The 25,941-nt window shown below is 45.6% G+C and overlaps 1 protein-coding gene across 2 annotated transcripts in view; it reads right to left on the bottom strand.

Annotated features, from left to right (window-relative positions):
- Nucleotides 1–13,005: 13,005 nt before the first annotated feature.
- Nucleotides 13,006–25,941, bottom strand: part of slc39a4 (solute carrier family 39 member 4) — a 48,987-nt gene continuing 36,051 nt past the window's right edge. For both annotated transcript variants that reach the window (XM_078425813.1, XM_078425822.1), the window contains exons 8-12: nucleotides 23,388–23,495; nucleotides 20,930–20,981; nucleotides 17,435–17,587; nucleotides 15,101–15,288; nucleotides 13,006–13,716 (exon numbers count right to left, since the gene is read on the bottom strand). In XM_078425813.1, coding sequence (XP_078281939.1) covers nucleotides 13,585–13,716; nucleotides 15,101–15,288; nucleotides 17,435–17,587; nucleotides 20,930–20,981; nucleotides 23,388–23,495 — 633 coding nt within the window. In that variant the 3' untranslated portion in view covers nucleotides 13,006–13,584. The remainder of the gene's footprint in view (nucleotides 13,717–15,100; nucleotides 15,289–17,434; nucleotides 17,588–20,929; nucleotides 20,982–23,387; nucleotides 23,496–25,941) is intronic.

Here is a 25,941-nt window from a genome sequence, read left to right as displayed (position 1 = left end):
CGTTGGTGTCCCACTGCGCGTGCGCGGCCATTCGGAGCAAAGGCACGAGAGGAGCAAGGAGACAGATGAACCGCCCCGTCGAAAATCAAAGATACTAGAGGAGCAAGATGGACCACTCCGTCGAAAATCAAAGATACTAGAGGAGCAAGATGGACCACTCCGTCGGAAATCAACGGACCACTCCAGCATCTTGTGGATAAATACCTTCGATTTGTACCATCATCTGCAGTTATTTTCTTACACAAGATGAACCACTCCGCCGAAAATCAAAGATGCTAGAGGAGCAAGATGAACCACTCGAAGGTATTTATTCACAAAATGCTGGAGTAACGGTGGCGTAAGGGTAGAGTTGCTGCCTTACAGCGAATGCTGCGCCGGAGACTCAGGTTCGATCCTGACTACGGGCGCTGTCTGTACGGAGTTTGTACGTTCTGCCCGTGACCTGCGTGGGTTTTCTCCGACACTCCAAAGACGTACAGGTTTGTAGGTTAATTGACTGGGTAAAATGTAAAAATTGTCCCTAGTGTGTGTAGGATAGTGTTAATGTGCGGGGATCGCTGGGCGGCGCGGACTCGGTGGGCCGAAGGGCCTGTTTCCGCGCTGTACCACTAAATCTAAATCCAAATCTAAAAATCTAACTCAGCAGGTCAAGCAGCATCTCAGGAGATGCCCCTTCTCTCCTGAGATGCTGCCTGACCTGCTGAGTTACTCCAGCATTTTGTGAATAAATACTTTCGATTTGTACCATCATCTGCAGTCATTTTCTTACACAAGATGAACCACTCCGTCAAAAATCAAAGATACTAGAGGAGCAAGATGGACCACTCCGTCGAAAAGCAAAGATACTAGAGGAGCAAGATGGACCACTCCGTCGAAAAGCAAAGATACTAGAGGAGCAAGATGGACCACTCCGTCGAAAATCAAAGATACTAGAGGAGCAAGAAGAACCGCCCCGTCGAAAATCGCGCACACATGAAGTGTAGTACGCAAAGGAGCCATTTTAGTAAACAAAACCCGCCGTTCGCTCTGCCTCTCGCAGTGTAATCAGTGTTGTGGGGGAACAGTGTGTCAAGTCAATTTTATTTGTATAGCACATTTAAAAATAACCCACGTTGACCAAAGTTCTGTACATCAGTGCAGGTTCTTAGAACGAACATACAATGGCACACAAACATAACAGCACATACATAAACAGTTCACAGCGCCCCCCCTCAGTGGGCCTCAAATGCTAGGGAGTAGAAATAGGTTTTGAGCCTGGACTTAAAGGAATCGATGGAGGGGGCAGTTCTGATGGGGAGAGGGATGCTGTTCCACAGTCTAGGAGCTGCAACCGCAAAAGCGCGGTCACCCCTGAGCTTAAGCCTAGACCGCGGGATAGTCAGTAGCCCCAAGTCGGCCGACCTGAGGGACCTGGAGATAGAGTGGTGGGTTAGAAGATTTTTGATATAGGGGGGGGGGGGCAGGCCAGTTTAGGGCTTTGTATGTAAATAGGAGGAGCTTGAAGTTGATTCTGTACTGTATTGGGAGCCAGTGGAGCGAGGCCAGAATCGGGGTGATGTGGTCCCTTTTACGGGTACCCGTCAGGAGTCTCGCTGCGGCGTTTTGGACCAATTGCAGGCGGGACAGGGATGATTGGCTGATCCAGTGTATAGGGAGTTGCAGTAGTCTAGGCGGGAGGAAATGAATGCGTGGATGATTTTTTCAATGTCGTGCAAATTGGAGGAATGGTTTGATTTTAGCTATGGTATGTGTGATGATACCATAAAAATGCAGAATATATCTCATCTGTCAATTCACAGATGTTTGTTATTTTTCTATTTAAATGTTTCTGTAGGTTTCTGCCTACTAAAATGGCACAGTGACATACTACGTTTTTTTTAGGGTCGAGTGCTCTATCTTGCTCCTCTAGTATCTTTAGTCGAAATCGCCTACACTGAAGTATAGTACGCAAAGGAGCGGAGCTTCCGCCATTTTAGTAAGCAAAACCCTCCATTCTCTGTGCCTCTCGCAGTGTAATTAGTGTTGTGGGGATCAGTGTGTGTGATGATACCATTAAAATGCAGAATATATCTCACCTATCAACTCACATTTTTTTGTTAGTTTTATTTTAAAATGTTTTCCCCTGGTTCATTTCTCTGATTTTATTATTTCTTACTGTTTTCTGCCATTTCCCTCCATCCTTCCTCCCCAGCCCCCTCTTTTGTGCAGTTTTCCTTATATTGCTCAAACACACACTCTGCACAAAATTAACTTATTATATATATATGTGAATGTTTGTGTGCGAGAGGCAAGATGGAGATAAATAGATCTCAAAGTTCTTTCTCATGGATCAGAAGCAACTTTGATTTAAAGCAATGCTCTATTTCTCTCTTCATCTTATTTTTCACATGATGTAGATAAACCATAAAGGCGATTCGGCCTTATGGTTTATGTATATGCATATACACACACGTGTATATATAAACATAGCACAAAAAGTAAGGAAATTTGTGTTTGGTAGATTATTTATTTGTTGTAACAATGCTTCTTGGCAATAAATCTTATACCGTTGGAAAGCCTGTTTATTTCCCTTTTAAATGGTGCCACATTTGTAAGGAACATGCATTTGTGGGATGAGCAGCAGAGCTGAGTATGTGGGTTGCGCCCATGAAAAATCTGCCAAATCTTCTCAAGTTTCTTCTCTTGTGATTTCCTCTAATTATCTGTTTAGCAACCTTTTTCTTTCTGCACGGTGGCGCAGCGGTAGAGTTGCTGCCTTACAGCGAATGCAGCGCCGGAGACTCAGGTTCGATCCTGACTACGGCGCCATCTGTACGGAGTTTTCGTTTTCTCGTTTTCTCTCTCTCTCGTTTTCTCTCTCTCTCGTTTTCTCTCCTCTCGTGGTTCTCTCTCTCCTCTCGTTCTCTCTCGTGATCTCTCTCTCTCGTTCTCTCTCGTGTTCTCTCTCTCTCGTTCTTTCTCGTGTTCTCTCTCGTTCTCTCTCTCTCTCTTCTCTCTCTCGTTCTCTCTCTCTCTCGTTCTCTCGTTCTCTCTCTCGTTCTCTCTCTCTCTCTCTCGTTCTCTCGTCTCTCTCTCTCTCTCTCTCGTTCGTTCTCCCTCTCTCGTTCGTTCTCTCTCTCTCTCGTTCTCTCTCTCTCTCTCGTTCTCTCTCTCTCTCTCTCTCTCTCTCTCTCTCTCTCTCTCTCTCTCTCTCTCGTTCTCTCTCTCTCTCTCTCTCTCGTTCTCTCTCTCTCTCTCTCGGTTCTCTCTCTCTCTCGTCTCGTTCTCTCTCTCTCTCTCTCTCTCTTCTCTCTCTCTCTCTCTCTCTCTCGTTCTCTCTCGTTCTCTCTCTCTCTCTCTCCTCTCGTTCTCTCTCTCTCTCGTTCTCTCTCTCTCTCTCTCTCTCGTTCTCTCTCTCTCTCTCTCTCGTTCTCTCTCGTTTCTCTCTCTCTCTCTCTCTCTCTCGTTCTCTTCGTTCTCTCTCTCGTTTCTCTCTCTCTCTCTCTCGTTCTCTCTCTCTCTCTCTCTCTCGTTCGTTCTCCCTCTCTCGTTCTCTCTCTCTGCTCTCGGTTCTCTCTCTCTGTCTCTCGTTCTCTCTCTCTCTCTCTCTCTCGTTCTCTCTCGTTCTCTCTCTCTCTCTCTCTCTCGTTCTCTCTCTCTCTCGTTCTCTCTCTCTCTCTCTCTCTGTTCTCTCTCTCTCTCACTCTCTCTCGTTCTCTCTCGTTTCTCTCTCTCTCTCTCTCTCTCTCTCTCCTCGTACTCTCTCTCTCTCTCTCGTCTCTCTCTCTCACTCTCTCTCTCTCTCTCTCTCTCTTCCTAATATTGTGACTAAAATAACTATGAACACATGTCAAGATATTTTTTCATTCTATATTAGTGTAATAAAATGTAATGCATACATACCTACACTGATACAGAAGTGCTAGCTTTAGACATGACTAATGTACTTTACTACCATAGTTTAGTTTTTAATTTAACATATAATTGAGGGGGTTGGTGCTATATCATGCTTAACCCTCACTTTTGTGAAAGATGAGTTACATGCATTGACACGATCCTTACCCACTACCCTACAACCTGTAAAAAAAATCATATTTCCTCTAATTATCTGTTTAGCAACCTTTTTCTTTCTGCACGGTGGCGCAGCGGTAGAGTTGCTGCCTTACAGCGAATGCAGCGCCGGAGACTCAGGTTCGATCCTGACTACGGCGCCATCTGTACGGAGTTTTCGTTTTCCTCGTTTTCTCTCTCTCTCGTTTTCTCTCTCTCTCGTTTTCTCTCCTCTCGTGTGTCTCTCTCTTCCTCTCGTTCTCTCTCGTGTCTCTCTCTCTCGTTCTCTCTCGTGTTCTCTCTCTCTCTCGTTCTTTCTCGTGTTCTCTCTCGTCTCTCTCTCTCTCTCTCTCTCTCGATCTCTCTCTCTCTCGTTCTCTCGTTCTCTCTCTCGTTCTCTCTCTCTCTCTCTCTCGTTCTCTCTCTCTCTCTCTCTCTGGTTCGTTCTCCCTCTCTCGTTCTCTCTCTCTCTCTCGTTCTCTCTCTCTCTCTCGTTCTCTCGTCTCTCTCTCTCTCTCTCTCTCTCTCTCTCTCTCTCTCTCTCTCTCACTCTCTCTCTCTCTCTCTCTCTCTCTCTCTCTCTCTCTCTCTCTCTCTCATCTCGTTCTCTCTCTCTCTCTCTCTCGTTCTCTCTCTCTCTCTCTCGTTCTCTCTCTCTCTCTCGTTCTCTCTCTCTCTCTCTCTCTCTCTCCGTTCTCTCTCTCTCTCTCTCTCTCTCGTTCTCTCTCGTTCTCTCTCTCTTCTCTCTCTCTCGTTCTCTCTCTCTCTCTCTCGTTCTCTCTCTCTCTCTCTCGTTCTCTCTCGTTTCTCTCTCTCTCTCTCTCTCTCTCTCTCTCTCTCTCTCTCTCTCTCTCTCTCTTCCTAATATGTGACTAAAATAACTATGAACACATGTCAAGATATTTTTTCATTCTATATTAGTGTAATAAAATGTAATGCATACATACCTACACTGATACAGAAGTGCTAGCTTTAGACATGAATAATGTACTTTACTACCATAGTTTAGTTTTTAATTTAACATATAATTGAGGGGGTTGGTGCAATATCATGCTAACCCTCACTTTTGTGAAAGATGAGTTACATGCATTGACACGATCCTTACCCACTACCCTACAACCTGTAAAAAAATCATATTTAAATTCAACCGATAAGTTGGTCAAATAACACAGGCACCTTCTTGTTTTTTTTGGTGATTTATGGATTTTTCAATGTGAATATCTCATCGCGACACATTAGTGGGTTAGCAGTATATTGCAACCAACCGCCTTCAATTTTACATCATTCAAAATGAACTTCATAAACAAGGATAACACTTTTTATTTCTGTCATTCATGGTAAGATTCACATCATTTTTGTGTGCGAGATATATAGGTAGAGAGAGACAATGTGGCACAGATGAGAAAGCTGTGATGGATAATGTGGTTGAAGAGGATTTGAAAGGTGAGAAATACATGAGGGGGTGGATAAGTGAGTGAAAGTACCCAACTTGTCGAATGGCATGGACATGTTCAGAAAAAACCCAGAAGGATTGTAAGAAAAGAGAATGAGCAAAATAGCACTACAGGGGAGAACGAGAAAATGACACAGAATGACACAGTACAAAGAGGCATAAACAATAAGGGGTCAGCGGTTCATCTGTCCACAGATGATGCTTAATTAGCTGCACAGGAAGGAACTGCAGATGCTTGTTTAAACCAAAGATCAACACAAAGTGCTGAGTAACTCAGCGGACAGGCAGCATCACTGGAGAGAAGAATGGTTGATGTTTCGGGTCGAGACCCTTCTTCAGACTAGTCAGGGGAAAGGGGAAATGAGAGATATAGATGGTGATGTCGAGAGATATCGAACAAATGAATGAAAGATATGCGAAAAAGTAACGATGATAAAGGAAACAAGCCATTGTTAGCTGTTTGCTAGGTGAGAACGGGAACCTGGTATGACTTGGGTGAAGGAGGAATGGAGATTGAAGGAGTGCAGGGGTTACTTGACGTTAGAAAAATCAATATTCATACCATTGGTTGTAAGCTGCCCGAAGCGAAATATGAGATATTCCTCCAATTTGCGTTTAGCCTCACTCTGACAATGGAGGAGGCCTAGGACACAAAGACTCAGTGTGGGAATGGGAAGGGGAATTAAAGTGTTTGGCAACCGGGAGATCCAGGCTGACTAAGTGAAGGTCTTCAGCGAAATGATCGCCTCGCAGTCTACGTTTGGTCTCGCCAATTTATTAGAGTCCACACCTTGAACGACAGATACAGTAGATGAGGTTGGAGGAGATGCAAGTGAACCTCTGCCGAACCCGAAAGGACTGTCGGGGATCCCTGGACAGAGTCAAGAGAGGAGATAGAGGAACAGGTGTTGCATCTCCTGTGGTTGCAGGGGAAGGTAGCTGGGAGGGGGTGGCTTGGGCGGGAAGGAATGAGTTGCGGAGGGAACGGTCTCTGCGGAATGGGGGAAAAAGAGTGGAGATGGGAGGGATGTGACCTAGTGGTGGGATCCGTTGGAGGTGGCAGAAATGTTGGAGGATTATGTGTTGTATGCGACGGCTGATGGGGTGGAAGGTAAGGCTAAGGGGACTCTGTCTCTGTTGCGACTAGGGGGAGGGGGAGCAAGGGCGGAGCTGCGGGTTACCGAGGAGACACGAGTGAGGGCCTCATCTGTGATGGAAGAGGGGAACCCCCGTTCCCTAAATTCGCTGCCTTCTTCCCAGCGCACTTTTGTTTTAACATGGAAAAATATATGTTTGACTGAAGATAGGCACAAAATTCTGGAGTAACTCAGCATGACAGGCAGCATCTCTGGATAAAAGGAATGGGACTGGTACAGATGGAGAGCCAGTATGCAGAACACTCAATATAGGTTCGAGGAAGAAGGGCACGGCAGAACACAATGGTGCTCGGGGAAACTAATGTTTGGGATAAGTTGCAGTGACTGTTGAATCTGCTTCTTCCCCTTCAATCCATGCGGTTTGTTTAGAGATACACCGTGGAAACAGGCCCTTCGGCCCACCGAGTCCGCGCCGACCAGCGATCCCCGCACATTAACACTAACCTACACCCACTAGGGACAATTTTTATATTTTACCAAGCCAATTAACCTACAAACCTGTACGTCTTTGGAGTGCGGGAGGAAACCGAAAATCTTGGAGAAAACCCACGCAGGTCAGGGGGAGAACGTACAAACTCCGTACAGACGGCGCCCGTAGTCGGGATCGAACTCGGGTCTCCGGCGCTGCATTCGCTGTAAGGCAGCAACTGTACCGCTGCGCCACCGTTGAATGGAAGAACACACAACTGCCTTGTATTACATTGTTTATTAAAGTAGAGAAATAATACAACACCCTTTGAAATAGCAAACAGTAATAATCTAATGTAAATAACAAAAATATACAACATATCTAGATAGATATGGCTCTCGTCATTTAATGAAGGTTGTGCTTGCAATGAAGGCAGTGCAGAGCAGATTCCTTAGGTTGTCTCCTGGGATGAAGGGGTGGATGTAAGAAGAAAGATTTGCCTGTACTCTTTGGAATATACACCGATCAGCCAAAAACATTATGACCACCTGCCTAATATGCTGTTGGTCCTCCGTGTGCAGCCCCATACACAGCAGGGTGCGATGCACTGTGTATTGTGACACATTCCTCCCGTGACCACCCATTATAATTTTCTGTGACTTGTGCCACAGTCGACCTTCTGTCGGTTCGGACCAGACGGGATAGCCTTCGTTGCCCTCGCGCATCGATGAGCCAAGGGCGCCCAACACCCTGTCGCCGGTTTGTGGTTTGTCCCTCCTGGGACCACTGTCGGTAGGTACTCACCAATGCTGACCGGGAGCACCCCACAAGCCTTGCCGTTTCAGAGATGCTCTGACCCAGTCGTCTGGCCATAACAATTTGGCCCTTGTCAGAATCGCTCAGGTCTTTACTCCTGCCCATTTCTCCTGCATCCAACACATCAACATCAAGAACTGACTGTTCACTTGCTGCCTAATATATCCCACCCCTTGACAGGTGCCATTGTAACAAGATAACCAATGTTATTCACTTCGCCTGTCAGTGGTCATAATGTTTTGGCTGATCGGTGTAGAAGAATGAGAGGCAAGCTCATTGAAAGATACATATTTTGATGGGAATTGATAGGGTAGATGCTGAGGAAGATTGCGGTTAAGGAGCATCTTTTCAGAATAAGGATTGCCGATTGAAAAAGATGAGGAATTTCCTCACTCACATTAAACAACAGGTGATCCCGATACTGAAAAGATGCCGGACTTTTCTCTCCCAGAGACTTGTGAGGGCAGTCATTAAACATATTCGACAGAAACTGACAAAACTGTTAAACTGCAAGGGAATTAGAAACATAGAAACATAGAAAATAGGTGCAGGAGTAGGCCATTCGGCCCTTCGAGCCTGCACCGCCATTCAATATGACCATGGCTGATCATCCAGCTCAGTAGCCTGTACCTGCCTTCTCTCCATACCCCCTGATCCCTTTAGCCACAAGGACCACATCTAACTCTCTCTTAAATATAGCCAATGAACTGGCCTCAGCTACCTTCTGTGGCAGAGAATTCCACAGACTCACCACTCTCTGTGTGAAGAAATGTTTTCTCATCTTAAAAGGCATGGGGACGGAGGGGGAAAGTTAAGCCCGCTGTAATTTTATTGACTGGTGCTGCAGATTCAAGGTGAGAATGACTTCACTCCTGCTCCTCTTCCTTATAGTTTAAAATAAATTAAACCTTCCCATGAGAAGTAATTGTTTACCCCTCAATTAAGGCATCAGTTATGAGATTTACACTTTCTCAATCAGGTGAGTAATCACCAACTTTTGAAATCACTTGCCCATATGGTCAGTGTAAGAAAATAACTGCACGTGGGTGACGTTTCGGGTCGAGGCCCTTCTCTCCTGAGATGCTGCCTGACCTGCTGAGTTACTCCAGCATTTTGTGAATAAATGCCCATATGGTCAGCTTAATTAATATGTTTAGTTTACTTCAGAGACACAGCGCGGAAACAGGCCCTTTCGGCCCACCGGGTCCGCGCCGACCAGCGATCCCCGCACATTAACACTATCCTATACGCACTAGGGACAATTTTTACATTTACCAAGCCAATTAACCTGTACGTCTTTGGAGTGTGGGAGGAAACCGAAGATCTCGGAGAAAATCCACGCAGGTCACGGGGAGAACGTACAAACTCCGTACAGTACAGCACTAGTAGTCGGGATCGAACCCGGGTCTCCGGCGCTGCATTCGCTGTAAGGCAGCAATTCTTTTAGGTGTGGTTTTAGTTTGGAATGGTTGTTTAGATTGTTTATTTGGGAATTTTTTTATTCTGCGTTGTCATCCGAAGGCTTGGAATATAGGTTCTATCAGTTGGTGAATAATTCTGAGAAAAACATGCTAAAAGTATAAAGGACACTAAAAAGCAGCATTATTTCTACTTCTTCATGAAATCAGATCAATTTATCAACCACATGCATCTCTCCTTGAAAAGGTGTTGATAGTTCTCCCACAATGTTGTCAGGCTAGAACATTCCAAGCAATTTTAATGCAACTAATGAATGAAGGTGTTTCAAAGTCATAAGGAATTAGGCCATTCAGCCCATCCTCTCCCTCCTAACCCCATCCTCCTGCCTTTTGTCCAGAACCTCTGACATCTGTACTAATCAAAAATCTATCTCTCTCTGCCTCAAAAATATCCACTGACGGCCTCCACAGCCTCTGAGGCAAAGAATTCCACAGATTCACCACCCTCCGACTAAAGAAATTTCTCCCCATCTCCTTCAAAAAACAATGTCCTTTAATTCTGAGGCTGTGACCTCTAGTCCTAGACTCTCCCACTAGTGGAAACATCCTCTCCACATCCACTCTTTCCCAGCCTTTCAATGAGGTCCTTCTTCTAAACTCCAGCGAGTACAGGCCCAGTGCTGATAAACGCTCATCCTAGGTTCACCCACTCATTCCTGGGATCATTCTTGTAAACCTCCTCTGGACCCTCTCCAGAGCCAGCACATCCTTCCTCAGATATGGGGCCCAAAATTGCTCACAATATTCCAAATGCGGCCTTACGTGCGCCTTATAGAGCCTCAGCATTACATCCCAGTTTTTGTACACACGCCCTCTTGAAATAAATGTTAGCATTGAGTTTGCTTTCTTTACTACCGACTCGACTTGCAGATGAACTATTTGGGAATCCTGCACCAGCATTCCCAAGTCCCTTTTGCACCTCTGATTTCTGGAGGTTTAGAAAACAGTCTAAATTACTTTGCTGTGGTTCTTGTCTAATACATAATAATAATAATAATGCATTACATTTATATAGCGCTTTTCAAACACTCAAAGACGCTTTACAGGGATTACTAGAACATAGAGAAGAAAATAAATAGATAAATAAGTAAACGAACAGAAAAAGGAGACAGAAGGTGAGGTGACGGTCAGTGGTTGAAGGCAGTGCTGAACAGGTGAGACTTCAGTGATGTTTTGAATGTGGTGAGTGAGGAGGAGTCTCTGACGGTTTGGGGTAGCGAGTTCCAGAGGGTGGGAGCAGCGATGCAGAAAGCCCTGTCCCCCCAGGATCTGAGTTTGGTCCGGATGGGGGGGGGACAGGAGGTTGGCAGCAGCAGAGCGGAGGGTGCAGGTGGGAGTGTGCCTGTGGAGGAGGTCAGTCAGGTAGGATGGGGCCAGGTTATGGAGGGCTTTGTAGGTCATGAGGAGGATTTTGTACTGGATTATCTGGGGGATGGGGAGCCAGTGGAGCTTGTAAAGGACGGGGGTGATATGGTCACGGATCGGGGAGTGGCTGAGTAGACGGTCAGCGGAGTTTTGAATGTATTGAAGTTTACTGATGATTTTTGAGGGTGACTAGATTGTTTAAGGACAAACTTCTTCCCCTGAACGATGTTGTTAAAACAGATGGATTTTAGCTCGGGTACTTTCATCATTATCATTAGCGACATTGACTTTTTAATTCCACCTTTATCGAATCAATTGAATTTAACTTCCTCAACAATCTTTCGTACCACTTGAGAGACCGCACAGATCCTCGGTGATATGACTCCCCCAAAGTCAACTCTTCCATCAGTGGCAGTCTCCACTTGATGTTGAAACGAGGACTAAGTGATTCCTGACTCAAAGATATGAACGTTATCATTGCATTATGTAAACAAACTTATCAGGACGAGACGAGGGCATTCGATTCAATTTGAGATAGCAGCTATCAAGACAGATGTGTACTGCAATTCATTCTTCCCTCGCACAATTAAAGCATGGAATAGTCTTCACCCTACTATAGTTACTCAGCCAGACGCAACTAAATTTAAGGCAGCTCTTCTTCTCCGAGAAGCCCTTCTTGCTTAGGTCCATACTCCGCCACCTCCAGTTTAAATTCCATTTGGAATATTTTGGAGGAACCAAGAACAGAGAACCAAGAACCCACGTCAGCAGTAATGTCACAGGATGTACCAGTTAAGTCTTGCACCACTTCACCAGCTTTGCTTTAACAAAACGTTCCAACCGAGTCTCACCTTCAGGAACCCAGTGTCAAGGGATTTGATCTTTCCAACCCAGAGCCAAGCTTTACTGCTGAGTCAAGGCTGGCATTTTGTCAAATGTTCAGTTTTTAAAAGCAATGTACAAATGGAAAATGTTTGGAAACATTTAGCTTATTTACCTTATAATGTGTGGCAAAATTACAGATTTGCCAGTTACTCACTGAATGCACTTGTTGTAGCAGATTGACTGTAATTTTACACGTGAAAAATCACAGCCAATCTAATTCAGCAACAAGTTTAGATCCCCTTGCCTTCATAAAAAAAGTGGCGGATGATATGCCATATATATGTTATCAGAGTCTAATTGACACATCTTAGACAATAGACAATAGGTGGAGGAGGAGGCCTTTCGGCCCTTCGAACCAGCACCGCCATTTAATGTGATCATGGCTGATCATTCTCAATCAGTACCCCGTTCCTGCCTTCTCCCCATACCCCCTGACTCCGCTATCCTTAAGAGCTCTATCTAGCTCTCTCTTGAATGCATTCAGAGAATTGGCCCCCACTGCCTTCTGAGGCAGAGAATTCCACAGATTCACAACTCTCTGACTGAAAACGTTTTTCCTCATCTCAGTTCTAAATGGCCATCCCCTTATTCTTAAACTGTGGCCCCTTGTTCTGGACTCCCCCAAAATTGGGAACATGTTTCCTGCCTCTAGCGTGTCCAACCCCTTAATAATCTTATACATTTCGATAAGATTCCCTCTCATCCTTCTAAATTCCAGTCTATACAAGCCCAGTCGCTCCAGTCTTTCAACATATGACAGTCCCGCCATTCCAGGAATTAACCTAGTAAACCTACGCTGTACGCCCTCTTCTTCTTAGGCCCCCTCGGTCATGGCTGACCATGGGTGATGCATCCTAGTCGGCTGCTTGCTCCACACCTCGGCTAGAGCAGCGTCGCTTGTGGCTGAAGAGACCAATGCGGGAGTGGCAGTCTCTGTCGCGAAGGTCACATGTGTGTGTGTGGTCTCTGGTCTGTTGAAGTTGCTACGCTCCATTCTGCGTGCCCCGCTTGTCCGCTACATGGAGACACAAGAAATGGCAGATGCTGGAATGTTAAGCATGACTCAGTGCGGGCGGAAATCAGCTGGTCAGGCAGCATCTGCGGAGGGAGTGGACAGACAACATTTCAGGTTGGAACCCTTCTTCAGACTGGAGAAGATGGATGTCAATCTGAAGAAGAGTCCTGACCCAAATCGCCATCTGTTCATTCCCTTCACAGATGCTGACTGACCCGCAGATTTCCGCTCGCATTGAGTTTTGCTTAACATTAGGCCACTTAAAATTGAGGTGAGTAGAAACTTCTTCACCCAGAGAGTTGTGAATTTGTGGAATTCTCTGCCACGGAAGGCAGTGGAGGCCAAATCACTGGATGAATTAAAAAGAGAGATAGATAGAGCTCTAGGGGCTAGCAGAATCAAGGGAAAGTGGGGGTGGGGGAGGGGGAGGGGGAGGGGGGGAGGAGAGGGTGCTGCACCAATGCAGGAGAAGTTTGGGCCCAATGGGTCCATTTGGTCTAAGTTATATATAAACCCCAAATTACACCTTTGGCAACACCAGTAAATTATATAATCTATGTTTTAGTCTCTATTTCTTAATCATCTGTGCATATTGTAAACAATATAACCCAAGCACCATTAGAATGCAGCTTTTGTTTTGTGAGGACAACTTTTGTTTCAGCCAATTTAATTGAATGCAAAATCTTCTGGTCGGCTTAATGAAGTCCTGTTGTTATTTGTTTGTTTGTGCCTTCCTTCATGAGGCCTCTGAATTGAAAGATGGGTGGCTGTTTGGCCTGAAGTTTCTGGAGACCAATCGTGTCCCCACGCAACCCTTAAAACAGTATTATATTGGATAGCCCGATCAAACATTTCTCAAGAGATAACTTCCACCACCATCTTTTTACCTACAGCCCACTGTCCCGCAGTGAAGATTAGAATAAAGACCTGCATAAACTGCCCCAACAGAAAAATATTCAGGGCAGAAAAACTGCACATTATCCAAATCGAATTTGCTCTTCATAGAGTGACAACAGGAGTAAGATGCCCCAGCCGACAAATAATCCCACATTCTGCAGAAGGAATAGAATCCAGGGGTTTTTGCTTTTTGCTCGCAACATCTCTGGAAGCTAAAGGAAAGGAAAAGAAATAAGGAATCGTCATTTTTTTTCCCAGCAAGGTTATTTGTTCAATGGTCGAACATCATAAGTTATTACATGATGTGCTGGCAGCCAGTGGAAAGAGCACGCTTAAGGGGTACGAGTCCTTTAATCCCTGTTATCATTCCCATGCAAGAATCGTTTGCACCTGGGCATGCTTCCTCCGATCAAATCTTTTATCCCCTGACTGTGTCTCATAGCTTTGACATTTTTTTTTAGATTTAGATTTAGAGATACAGCGCGGAAACAGGCCCTTCGGCCCACCGGGTCCGCTCCGCCCAGCGATCCCCGCACATTAACACTATCCTACACCCACTAGGGACAATTTTTACATTTGCCCAGCCAATTAACCTACATACCTGTACGTCTTTGGAGTGTGGGAGGAAACCAAAAATCTCGGAGAAAACCCACGCAGGTCACGGGGAGAACGTACAAACTCCGTACAGACGGCGCCCGTAGTCAGGATTGAACCTGAGTCTCCGGCGCTGCATTCGCTGTAAGGCAGCAACTCTACCGCTGCGCCACCGGGACATCCTGGTGAGTAGCTTGCATTTTATAATTAAAGTCAATTAGCCAGCAACGCCTCAGTCCAACAGTGGGAGAAAATGTTGTGCACCCCCTCCGTGTCCCAGTTGGGTGGTAATTCTGCACTTTACTGCACTGCCAGGCATGGCATTTGCGGGGAATGGCGGGACTGACAGCGGGAGTCAGGGGGTATGGGGAGAAGGCAGGAACGGGGTACTGATTGAGAATGATCAGCCATGATCACATTGAATGGGGTGCTGGCTCGAAGGGCCGAATGGCCTACTCCTGCACCTATTGTCTACCAATTTTCCGGACCCTTTGGGTTCCAGAGCCTCGCCGTATTATCTGTTTTGCCGAACCAACAGAGGTCAGGGGCCTTGGAGAGACGGAGATGCGCGCCAACAAAGTTGGCCGTGGAAGTCAGCTGTGGGAATGGAACTGCCGGCTCTGGCCGGGCCGGAGTTCCAGATCCCAGGCAGCAGGCTGCAAATTCGACCCGCCGATAGGCCACAGAAGTCGGATATCCAGAACCGGATCTGACGGTTCCGGTCGGGCCAGGGATCCAGGGCCCCCGGCCCTGGGCGGCAAATTCGACCCGCCGATCGGCATGGAAGTCACAATGAGATTGAGATCGGCCACCTTATCTGGCCGAGGCACCGCGTTTTCGTGAGGACTTACGGGTGGAATTTCAAGAGCGCTCTCGTAGTTTTTTCCGGATTAAAGGAGGTGCCGGGCCATCAGTTGCCGGGATATTGGTGAAGGCCCTGTATAATTTGACATCATGTTCGGCAACCCCCCGGTAACCGTTAATACATAAAGATGTACGCACCATATCTCCAAGAGCCACATAAAGGAAGAGTCCTGTTGCTACGGTGAAGATCCATTCTTGCACTTGTTCATCTGTCGCAATTGCTAATGATATGTAGAGTCCAATAAAGGCAGTCAAGGCACTGCCAAAGTTCAGGAAGATCGATTTCTTCACAGAAATTCCACAATGCAAAAGAACTGCAAAATCACCTAATGTACAAGACAACGGAAGACAAACTCATTACTGTTGTCAGGAGAGTCTAAGGAGTATAAAAGCATTTAGAAAGGCACGTAGATATGCAGGGAATGGAGGAATATGGATCACATGCAGGCAGAGGCGATTAATTTGACATTGTGAGTAGGGTTGCCAACTGTCCCGTATTAGACGGGACATCCCGTATTTTGGCCTAAATTGGTTTGTCCTGTACGGGACCGCCCTTGCCCCGTATTAGGCCCGGGGGGCGCCGTGGGCCCAGATGCTGTAGGCCCGGACGCTGTAGACCCGGACACTGTAGGCATGGACACTGTAGGCCCGGACACTGTAGGCCCGGACACTGTAGGTCCGGACACTGTAGGCCCGGACACTGTAGGCTCGGACACTGCTTACACTGCTTACACTGTCCGGGCCTACAGTGTCCGGACCTACAGTGTAGGCCCGGACACTGTAGGCCCGGACACTGTAGGCCGGGACACTGTAGGTCCGGAAACTGTAGATCTGGACACTGTAGGCCTGGAGGCCCGGGCGCCGCCTAACGGAAGTTACATAGCAACCCGCCTCCCGGCCCAGGCGGCCGCCATTGGTGGAGCGGGAGCACGTGGCCGCTGGCTGGGTGAGATCATGTGGGGCACGGGGTGGTGACGTCACCTTGTCCCTTATTTGGGAGTGAGATAGTTGGCATCCCCTAATTATGAGCCATGGGGCATATTCCCGTGCTGCACTAATCAATGTTACTGGAGTGAGATCACTAATAGTATAATACACTGGTCATTTTAATGGAATACCTCAGGATTTTAGAAAAGCAATGAAGTCTTTTTCTTAGAGATAAATCATGGAAATAGGCCCTTTGGCCCATCTAGTCCACGCCAATTATAACTCACCCATTCACACTAGTTCTATGTTATCCCACTTTTGCATCCACTCCCTACAAATTAAGGGCAATTTACAGAGGGCAATTAACCTACAAAACCTGCACATTTGTGGGATATGGGAGGAAAACCGGAGCACCTGGAGGAAATCCACGCAGTGACAGGGAGAGTGTGCAAACTCCACGCGCAATTGGCATCCAAGGTGAAGATCGAACGTGGGTGTCTGGCGCTGTGAGGCAGCAGCTCTACCAGCTGCGCCACTGTGCTGTCTGATGCCCTCGCATGTTGACGATTCCACTTTTAGACAATCGACAATAGGTGCAGGAGGAGGCCATTCAGCCCTTCGAGCCAGCACCGCCATTCAATGTGATCATGGCTGATCATTCTCAATCAGTACCCCGTTCCTGCCTTCTCCCCATACCCCCTGACTCTGCTATCCTTAAGAGCTCCCTTTAATTTATTTTACAAGGGTACCTTGATGCCATCCTCGGTCAAACATTTCTCTGATATCAAAGAAAGTCACTCTTGCTTTTGCTGTTGGAATTTGGGTTTTATTTTTGTGGAGATAGGTTGACAGCTTTGGCCAGTTGGGCAGGATATGGTATTTAAAGATGAGTTAGATTTGTAGACTCTTAAAGGCAGGTGTAATACATTGTTGGACTTGTGATATTACAGGCATTGGTATAGAAAACCGACAGAAGTAATATTCAGCACTGTATCATTCAGTAATAATCAGCATGAACCATTCCAGAAAGCTAGTTCAGCTGTAAGTGAGTTATAGTTGCCGTGGACTAGATGGGCCAAAGGGCCTGTTTCCATGATTTATCTCTAAGAAAAAGACTTCATTGCTTTTCTAAAATCCTGAGGTATTCCATTAAAATGACCAGTGTATTATACCATGAGTGATCTCACTCCAGTAACATTGATTAGTGCAGCACAGGAATATGCCCCTTAATGGTTAGCCTTAATAAAAAGAAATTGGACCTTGCAAAGAGTACTTGAGTTTTTGTTTTTAATTTCTCATGCTCAATCGTTTCTAAACGAGTGCATGATACTCCCTGCATATCCATTTCAATGTAACATTTAAATATGTGAATCACAAACGAAGGAGTCCAAAATAACTCTGTGTTGGAGGGTTTTCTGGATAGGAAAACCAAAGTCAAATCAAACGGCTCTCATTGTTTGGACATCACGTGGTGAAAGGTAAATGTATCCAATGTTGCAAACTGCAGCAAATAAAGGAGCGTGAAGCAGCGGAATCAAATCTTACCCATTTCATGAGGGAGTTCGTGACATAAAACTGCAAGTGTCGTGGCAAGGCCAGCTTTCCAGGACACAGAGAAAGCTGCCCCTAAAGCCAGCCCATCGGCAAAGTTGTGGATACCGTCGCCAATCACTATCATGTACGGAAGCACTCGCAAACCTGTAGGGAAAGGGAAGTTAGAAACATTCACGTTGTATGCTGTGTTACACTCGTCAAAACAAAATGCTCAGATCAACTTTAGATATAGATTTAGAGATACGGCGCAGAAACAGGCCCTTCGGCCCATCGGGTCCGCACCGCCCAGCGATCCCTATAGACAGTAGACAATAGGTACAGGAGGAGGCCATTTGGCCCTTCGAGCCAGCACCGCCATTCAATGTGATCATAGCTGATCATTCTCAATCAGTACCCCGTTCCTGCCTTCTCCCCATACCCACTGGCTCCGCTATCCTTAAGAGCTCTATCTAGCTCTCTCTTGAATGCATTCAGAGAATTGGCCTCCACTGCCTTCTGAGGCAGAGAATTCCACAGATTCACAACTCTCTGACTGAAAAAGTTTTTCCTCATCTCAGTTCTAAATGGCCTACCCCTTATTCTTAAACTGTGGCCCCTGGTTCTGGACTCCCCCAACATTGGGAACATGTTTCCTGCCTCTAACGTGTCCAACCCCTTAATAATCTTATACGTTTCGATAAGATCTCCTCTCATCCTTCTAAATTCCAGTGTATACAAGCCTAGTCGCTCCAGATCCCCGCACATTAACTCTATCCTACACCCACTAGGGACAATTTTTACATTTGCCCAGCCAATTAACCTACAAACCTGGACGTCTTTGGAGTGTGGGAGGAAACCGAAGATCTCGGAGAAAACCCACGCAGGTCACGGGGAGAACGTACAAACTCCGTACAGTACAGCACCCGTAGTCAGGATCGAACCTGAGTCTCCGGCGCTGCATTCGCTGTAAGGCGGCAACTCCAGCGCTGCGCCGCCGTAAGGCAGCAACTCTACCGCTGCTTGAGTGTTAAGTCCAGTTGCCTCACTATTTTCTTCAATACAAATATTCTATCTTATTCCATTTAAATTCATTTCTTCGCACAGGTGGCAATAAATCACCGGAATTCTCTACTCTGGAGGGCCTGGAGTTATTGAGATATTTTAAAATAGAGATCAGTGGATATTAAAGGAATCAAGGGATATGGGTATATCGCAGGAAAATGGCACCAAGGTAGTTTGATGGTCAAGTCAAGTCAAGTCAATTTTATTTGTATAGCACATTTAAAAACAACCCACGTTGACCAAAGTGCTGCACATCTGATTAGGAAAACAGGATTCCAAAGCATCCAGTGGTCTTACACTACTTTAATGATGACACTAAGCTTGCAATCCGGCTGGTATTGTTTTAGAGAGATGCGATGGAGAATGATGGACTTGGTGGCTTGGGAATAATTTACTTATGTCTGCTGGTATTGGTTTTCTTTGTATTCATTTGGAGGAATTTGTGGAGCTCCTCGGAGGAAGGAAAGCTTTTAGAACTTAGTTATCGAAGTTGAGTTGTTAAAAGTTTCCTCATTATCTTTTTAAGGTTGGTTCAAAGTCTCATAAATCTCACACAGAACAGTGTTCCATAAGCTTTTGGATATATTCAATGCTGGTATATAATTTTGGAAGATCAAGAATGAAGAATCAAGGGTTAAGGGGTACAGGCAGGAATGTGTGTAGTTGTGTCCAAGATTAGACAATAGACAATAGACAATAGACAATAGGTGCAGGAGTAGGCCATTCAGCCCTTCGAGCCAGCACCGCCATTCAATGCGATCATGGCTGATCACTCTCAATCAGTACCCCGTTCCTGCCTTCTCCCCATACCCCCTCACTCCGCTATCCTTAAGAGCTCTATCCAGCTCTCTCTTGAAAGCATCCAACGAACTGGCCTCCACTGCCTTCTGAGGCAGAGAATTCCACACCTTCACCACTCTCTGACTGAAAAAGTTCTTCCTCATCTCCGTTCTAAATGGCCTACCCCTTATCCTTAAACTGTGGCCCCTTGTTCTGGACTCCCCCAACATTGGGAACATGTTTCCTGCCTCAGGGGATTAGTGTCCAATCCCCTAATTATCTAATATGTTTCAATAAGATCCCCCCTCATCCTTCTAAATTCCAGTGTATACAAGCCCAATCGCTCCAGCCTTTCAACATACGACAGTCCCGCCATTCCGGGAATTAACCTAGTGAACCTACGCTGCACGCCCTCCATAGCAAGAATATCCTTCCTCAAATTTGGAGACCAAAACTGCACACAGTACTCCAGGTGCGGTCTCACCAGGGCCCGGTACAACTGTAGAAGGACCTCTTTGCTCCTATACTCAACTCCTCTTGTTACGAAGGCCAACATTCCATTGGCTTTCTTCACTGCCTGCTGTACCTGCATGCTTCCTTTCATTGACTGATGCACTAGGACACCCAGATCTCGTTGAACTCTCCCTCCTCCTAACTTGACACCATTCAGATAATAATCTGCCTTTCTATTCTTACTTCCAAAGTGAATAACCTCACACTTATCTACATTAAACTGCATCTGCCATGTATCCGCCCACTCACACAACCTGTCCAAGTCACCCTGCAGCCTTATTGCATCTTCCTCACAATTCACACTACCCCCCAGCTTAGTATCATCTGCAAATCTGCCATTTGACTGAATGACAAGCTTGAAAGGGTTCAGAAAAGATTTACGAGGATGTTGCCAGGACTAGAGGGTGTGAGCTATAGGGTGAGGTTGAGTAGGCTGGGTCTCTATTCCATGGGGCGTAGGAGGATGAGGGGAGATCTTTTCGAGATATACAAAATCATGAGAGGAATAGATCGGGTAGATGCACAGTCTTTTACCCAGAGTAGGGGAATTGAGGACCGGAGGACATAGATTCAAGGTGAAGGGGAAAAGATTTAATAGGAATCTGAGGGGTAACTTTTTCACACAAAGGGTGGTGGGTGTATGGAACAAGCTGCCAGAGGAGGTAGTTGAGGCTGGGACTATCCCATCGTTTAAGAAACAATTGGACAGGTTTGGAGGGATATGGACCAAGCGCAGGCAAGTGGGACTAGTGTAGCTGGGACATTGTTGGCCAGTGTGGGCGAATTGGGCCAAAAGTGCCTGTTTCCACACTGTATCACTCTACGACTCTATAACTCTCCCTCCTAACCCCATTCTCCTGCCTTCTCCCCATAACCCCTGACTCCCGTACCAATCTGGAAAATATATCGAATCTCTGCCTTAAAAATAAGGTCTCTCCTTAAAGATCATGCCCTCCAGACCTGGAAACACACTTGTTAATCTTTTTCTGTTCCCTCTCCAGCTTAATGACTGACCCCCCTATGGAATACCACCACATCAGCAGAGAAATTCAAGTAAACATGGCTGTAGGGAGAAGGAAATTTTGACCAAGACCTGCCCAAACCAATAAATTTCCAATACATCCTGAGGTTGGATTTTGCAGGCAAACTAACCTTTAATGGGGTGTACACCAATGTCACCTTCGAAGGACACTTCAGACGACATCTAAGCATGGGCACAGTAAGGTGGTGATTAATATCTGAATCAAATGCAAGAAGAGTCAGAGTCATACAGCATGGAAATGGCTCAACCCATACAAGCCAGGCACACCTGCCTGCCACAGAAGGCAGTGGAGGCCAATTCACTGGATGAATTTGAAAGAGAGTTAGATAGAGCTCTAGGGGCTAGCGGAATCAAGGGATCTGGGGGAGAAGGCAGGCACGGGTTACTGATTGTGGATGATCAGCCATGATCACAATGAATGGCGGTGCTGGCTCGAAGGGCCAAATGGCCTCCTCCTGCACCTATTTTCAATGTTTCTATTTGCCCACGCCCAGCTCCTATCCATGTGCAAAAGGGAGGTAAATGGCAAGAAAATGTTCAAGGTTTCAAGGTTTCAAGGTCAGTTTATTGTCACATGTTGAAAATAAGGATTAAAAAAAGGAACATTGGCAGATAATAGGAGGTCAAAGATTGAATACTTATCTGCCCCGCACCAATTAATCTTTCTGTTTGTGGTTCATTACATATTTCTAATACATGTAGAAATATGTATTTCTAGAAATATGTATTTCTGCATATGTCAGAAACTCCAGAACACAAACTAGACACCCTAGTGTCCCCAGTGTGTGTAGGATAGTGTTAGTGTGCGGAGATCGCTGGTCGGCGCGGACTCGGTGGGCCGAAGGGCCTGTTTCCACGCTAAAAGTAAAACAAAAAACTCAAAAATCTCTCCAGTCCTGAAGGAGGCAGTTTATTTTTAATCCTGATTCTTGCACGACAAAGATGTCGGTGGCATTTATAGCCAGTCCCCAAGTTGCATCCTGAATTGAGAGGCAATCTCATCAATGTCTGGAGTCACATCTTGGCAGATTTCCTTCCCTTAAAGAAGCCAGTAGACCAGATGCGTCAAACACTGATGTTCACTTCTCATTTCCCTATTTATTCAGGTGTTTGAATTTGGACTCATCAAAACGTATAAGATTATTAAGGGGTTGGACACGTTAGGGGCAGGAAACATGTTCCCAATGTTGGGGGAGTTCAGAACAAGGGGCCACAGTTTACGAATAAGGGGTAAGCCATTTAGAACTGAGATGAGGAATTTTTTTTTCAGTCAGAGAGTTGTGAACCTGTGGAATTCTCTGCCTCAGAAGGCAGTGGAGGCCAATTCTCTGAATGCATTCAAGAGAGAGCTAGATAGAGCTCTTAAGGATAGTGGAGTCAGGGGGTATGGGGAGAAGGCAGGAACGGGGTACTGATTGAGAATGATCAGCCATGATCACATTGAATGGCGGTGCTGGCTCGAAGGGCCGAATGGTCTCCTCCTGTACCTATTGTCTATTGTCTATTGGACTCCCCAGCTGCTGTAATAGAAGTTAAAGTCATATCCCCAGTTCCCCCACCCCATCCCCCTTCCCAGTTCTCCGACCAGTCTTACTGTCTCCGACTACATTTTATCTCTTTGCTTTGTTGTTACCTTCTTCCAACTAACAATGATCTATGAAGGGAGAAAAACTGCAGATGCTGGTTAAAATCGAAGGTAGACACAGAATGCTGGAGTAACTCAGCGGGTCAGGCAGCATCTCGGGAGAGAAGGAATGGGGTGATGTTTCGGGTCGAGACCTTCAGTCTGAAGAAGGGTCTCGACCCGAAACGTCACCCATTCCTTCTCTCCCGAGATGCTGCCTGACCCGCTAACAACGATCTATTCTACATTACCCTTGATCTCCATTCCCTCTATCCAGTTTTCACACCTTACACTTCCTTATCTACACATTTCCTTATCTATGTACCTCCCACTCCCTGACATCAGTCTGAAGAAGGGTCTTGACCTGAAACTTCACCCATTCCTTCTCTCCAGAGATGCTGCCTGAGTTACTCCAGCATTTTGTGTCTACCCCCAGATCAATAGTATAGTTCTATCTATGCAGGTAATATGTGCCATCAATTGTTTAGTTTAGAGATGCAGCATGGAAACAGGCCCTTCGGTCCACCATGTCCATGCCGACCATCATTATCCATTCACATTAGTTCTATGTTATCCCAATTCCGTCACACTAGGGGCACTTTTTATTACAGAGATCCACAAACTCACAAGTCTTCGGGATGTGGGAGGAAACTGGAGCATCATGGAGGAAACCCATGTGGTCACAAGAGATCATGCAAACTCCACACAGGAAGCACCCGAGGTCAGAATCGATCCCTCTCAGGCGCCGAGAGGCAGCAGTTCCGGTGGTTGCACCACTGTGGTGCACAATGTGGTGAAAGGAAGATCTCAACACGTGACCTTCTGCCACACTTTTTGCCCAATTTCTCAGCCGATCAAGGAGAGAAGTTTACCCAAGAGAGAATAGGAGAAAGGGAAGATGGGAAACTACGCAAATAAAGTCTGCTTTCTTATGTAACACTTACCAATTCAACCTGTGATGTCGTCTGTTTTCTCATCTGCTCATTCTTCTGGTTCTTTTTAAATGCTTGAAGTGCCAACTCATGATCGCAATGTTGATGGTCCGTTTCATCCTGTGGAAAATGTTCATGCTGTTATGATATTTTTCACTACAGGTTCCTTCTCCCTTCCCTTCCCTTCCCATCTGAAGCAAGTACTTGGCTGCCCTCTCAAATAGAAACGGACTCAACTGATGCATTCCCGAATTAGGAAAATTGGTGCACAACTCAGTGCATTAAGCTCAACAGAGAGAAAAGAGGCAATGAGAAAAAGACGCGAGAAGCCCTTGAATATAGTATGGCAATAACTGCTCTGGTGAATCATGACAGAGAGAGTGTGAAGAAGAGAGTAAGAAACCCCAGGAAAACTCTCCAGTTTCTTAGTTTAGTTTAGTTTAGTTTAGAGATTCAGCGCGGAAACAGGCCCTTCGGCCCACCGGGTCCGCGCCGCCCAGCGATCCCTGCACATTAACACTATCCTACACACACTAGGGACACTTTTTTTACATTTTACAAGCCAATTAACCTATAAACTTGTACATCTTTGGAGTGTGGGAGTAAACCGAAGATCTCGGAGAAAACCAACGCAGGTCACGGGGAGAACGTACAAACTCCGTACAGACGGCACCCGTATCCGGGATGGAACCCGGGTCTCCGGCGCTGCATTCATTGTAAGGCAGCAACTCTACCGCTGCGCCACCGTGACCGCCCGAACATCAGATTTTACTTTTCAGATCCCTGATCAAGGTGAATCATTTCCACCCTGTATGTAGTTTTGCCTTTCAGCAATGATATATTAATGATGTTGTAATTATGCTACCGAAGCTGTAAAATATAAGTTTAACCATCTAGAAATGAAAAGTGGACATTAAGCAGTCAATCTTTTGCAAAAGCCCAAGTGGTCGCAAATGTCATAGAAATATAGAAACATAAACAATAGGTGCAGGAGGAGGCCATTTGGCCCTTTGAGCCAGCACCGCCATTCATTGTGATCATGGCTGATCATCTACAATCAGTAACCTGTACCTGCCTTCTCCCCATATCCCTTGATTCCACTAGGCCCTAGAGCTCTATCTAACTCTCTTTTAAATTCATCCAGTGAATTGGCCCCCACTGCCCTCTGCGGCAGAGAATTCCACAAATTCACAACTCTCTGGGTGAAAAAGGTTTTTTTCACCTCAGTTTTAAATGGCCTCCCCTTTTATTCTTAGACAGTGGCCCCTAGTTCTGGACTCCCCCAACATTGGGAACATTTTTCCTGCATCTAGCTTGTCCAGTCCTTTTATAATTTTATACGTCTCTATGAGATCTTCTTTCATCCTTCTAAACTCCGGTGAATACAAGCCCAGTCTTTCCAATCTTCCCTCATATGACAGTCCCGCCATCCTGGGGATTAACCTGGTGAACCTACGCTGCACTGCCTCAATAGCAAGGATGTCCTTCCTCAAATTAGGAAACCAAAACTGTACACAGTACCCCAGATGTGGTGTCACCAGGGGCCTGTACAACTGCAGAAGGACCTCTTTACTCCTACACTCAAATCCCCTCGTTTAAATTTAGAAAGAATTAGGAGTGATATTGTTGAACCCTCGATTAAATTTGATAGGACTTGGGGAAGCTTTACTCAATATTTTCACACAATATAAGTTGTTCCCTCTCCAGCCGTTATAATAATTTTTTACCTTTATTTGGTGGAACAGATTTAACGACAAACAGGGGTCTAAACTGTTGAAATTTTTTTTTTTTTGCAGCCCGGATTCTGTTTTGTTTTTGGGTTTTTTGTTTGTTGGCTTATTTTAGTTTAGGGGGGTAATTGTTTTTAAATTCTTTTAAAAAAAATCTTTAAAAAAATCTTTATATAAGTTCTCTTTTAACCTTTTATCTATAATTACATAGAGACTGGGAGATCTATACCCTATATGTATTTTGAAACTGGATTTATATTATTGGATTTATATAACATTTGTTGTTAATGTAATCCTGATCCCTATGTATCAATATCACTGTTATGCTTATCATTTTTTGAAATGGCGGGACTATCATATGTTGAAAGACTGGAGCGACTAAGCTTGTATACGCTGGAATTTAGAAGGATGAGAGGGGATCTTATTGAAACATACAAGATTATTAAGGGGTTGGACACGTTAGAGGCAGGAAACATTTTCCCAATGTTGGGGGAGTCCAGAACAAGGGGCCACAGTTTAAGAATAAGGGGTAGGCCATCAACGACTATTGACTATTGATTTAGAACTGAGATGAGGAAAAACATTTTCGGTCAGAGAGTTGTGAATCTGTGGAATTCCCTGCCTCAGAAGGCAGTGGAGGCCAATTCTCTGAATGCATTCAAGAGAGAGCTGGATAGAGCTCTTAAGGATAGCAGAGTCAGGGGGTATGGGGAGAAGGCAGGAACGGGGTACTGATTGAGAATGATCTGCCATGATCACATTGAATGGCGGTGCTGGCTCGAAGGACCGAATGGCCTCCTCCTGCACCTATTGTCTATTGTCTATTGTCTATTGAA

The sequence above is a fragment of the Rhinoraja longicauda genome, chromosome 2 (genome assembly GCF_053455715.1).
Source record: "Rhinoraja longicauda isolate Sanriku21f chromosome 2, sRhiLon1.1, whole genome shotgun sequence".
Lineage (NCBI taxonomy): Eukaryota > Metazoa > Chordata > Chondrichthyes > Rajiformes > Arhynchobatidae > Rhinoraja > Rhinoraja longicauda.
This window is presented reverse-complemented; position numbering and strand designations above follow the sequence as displayed.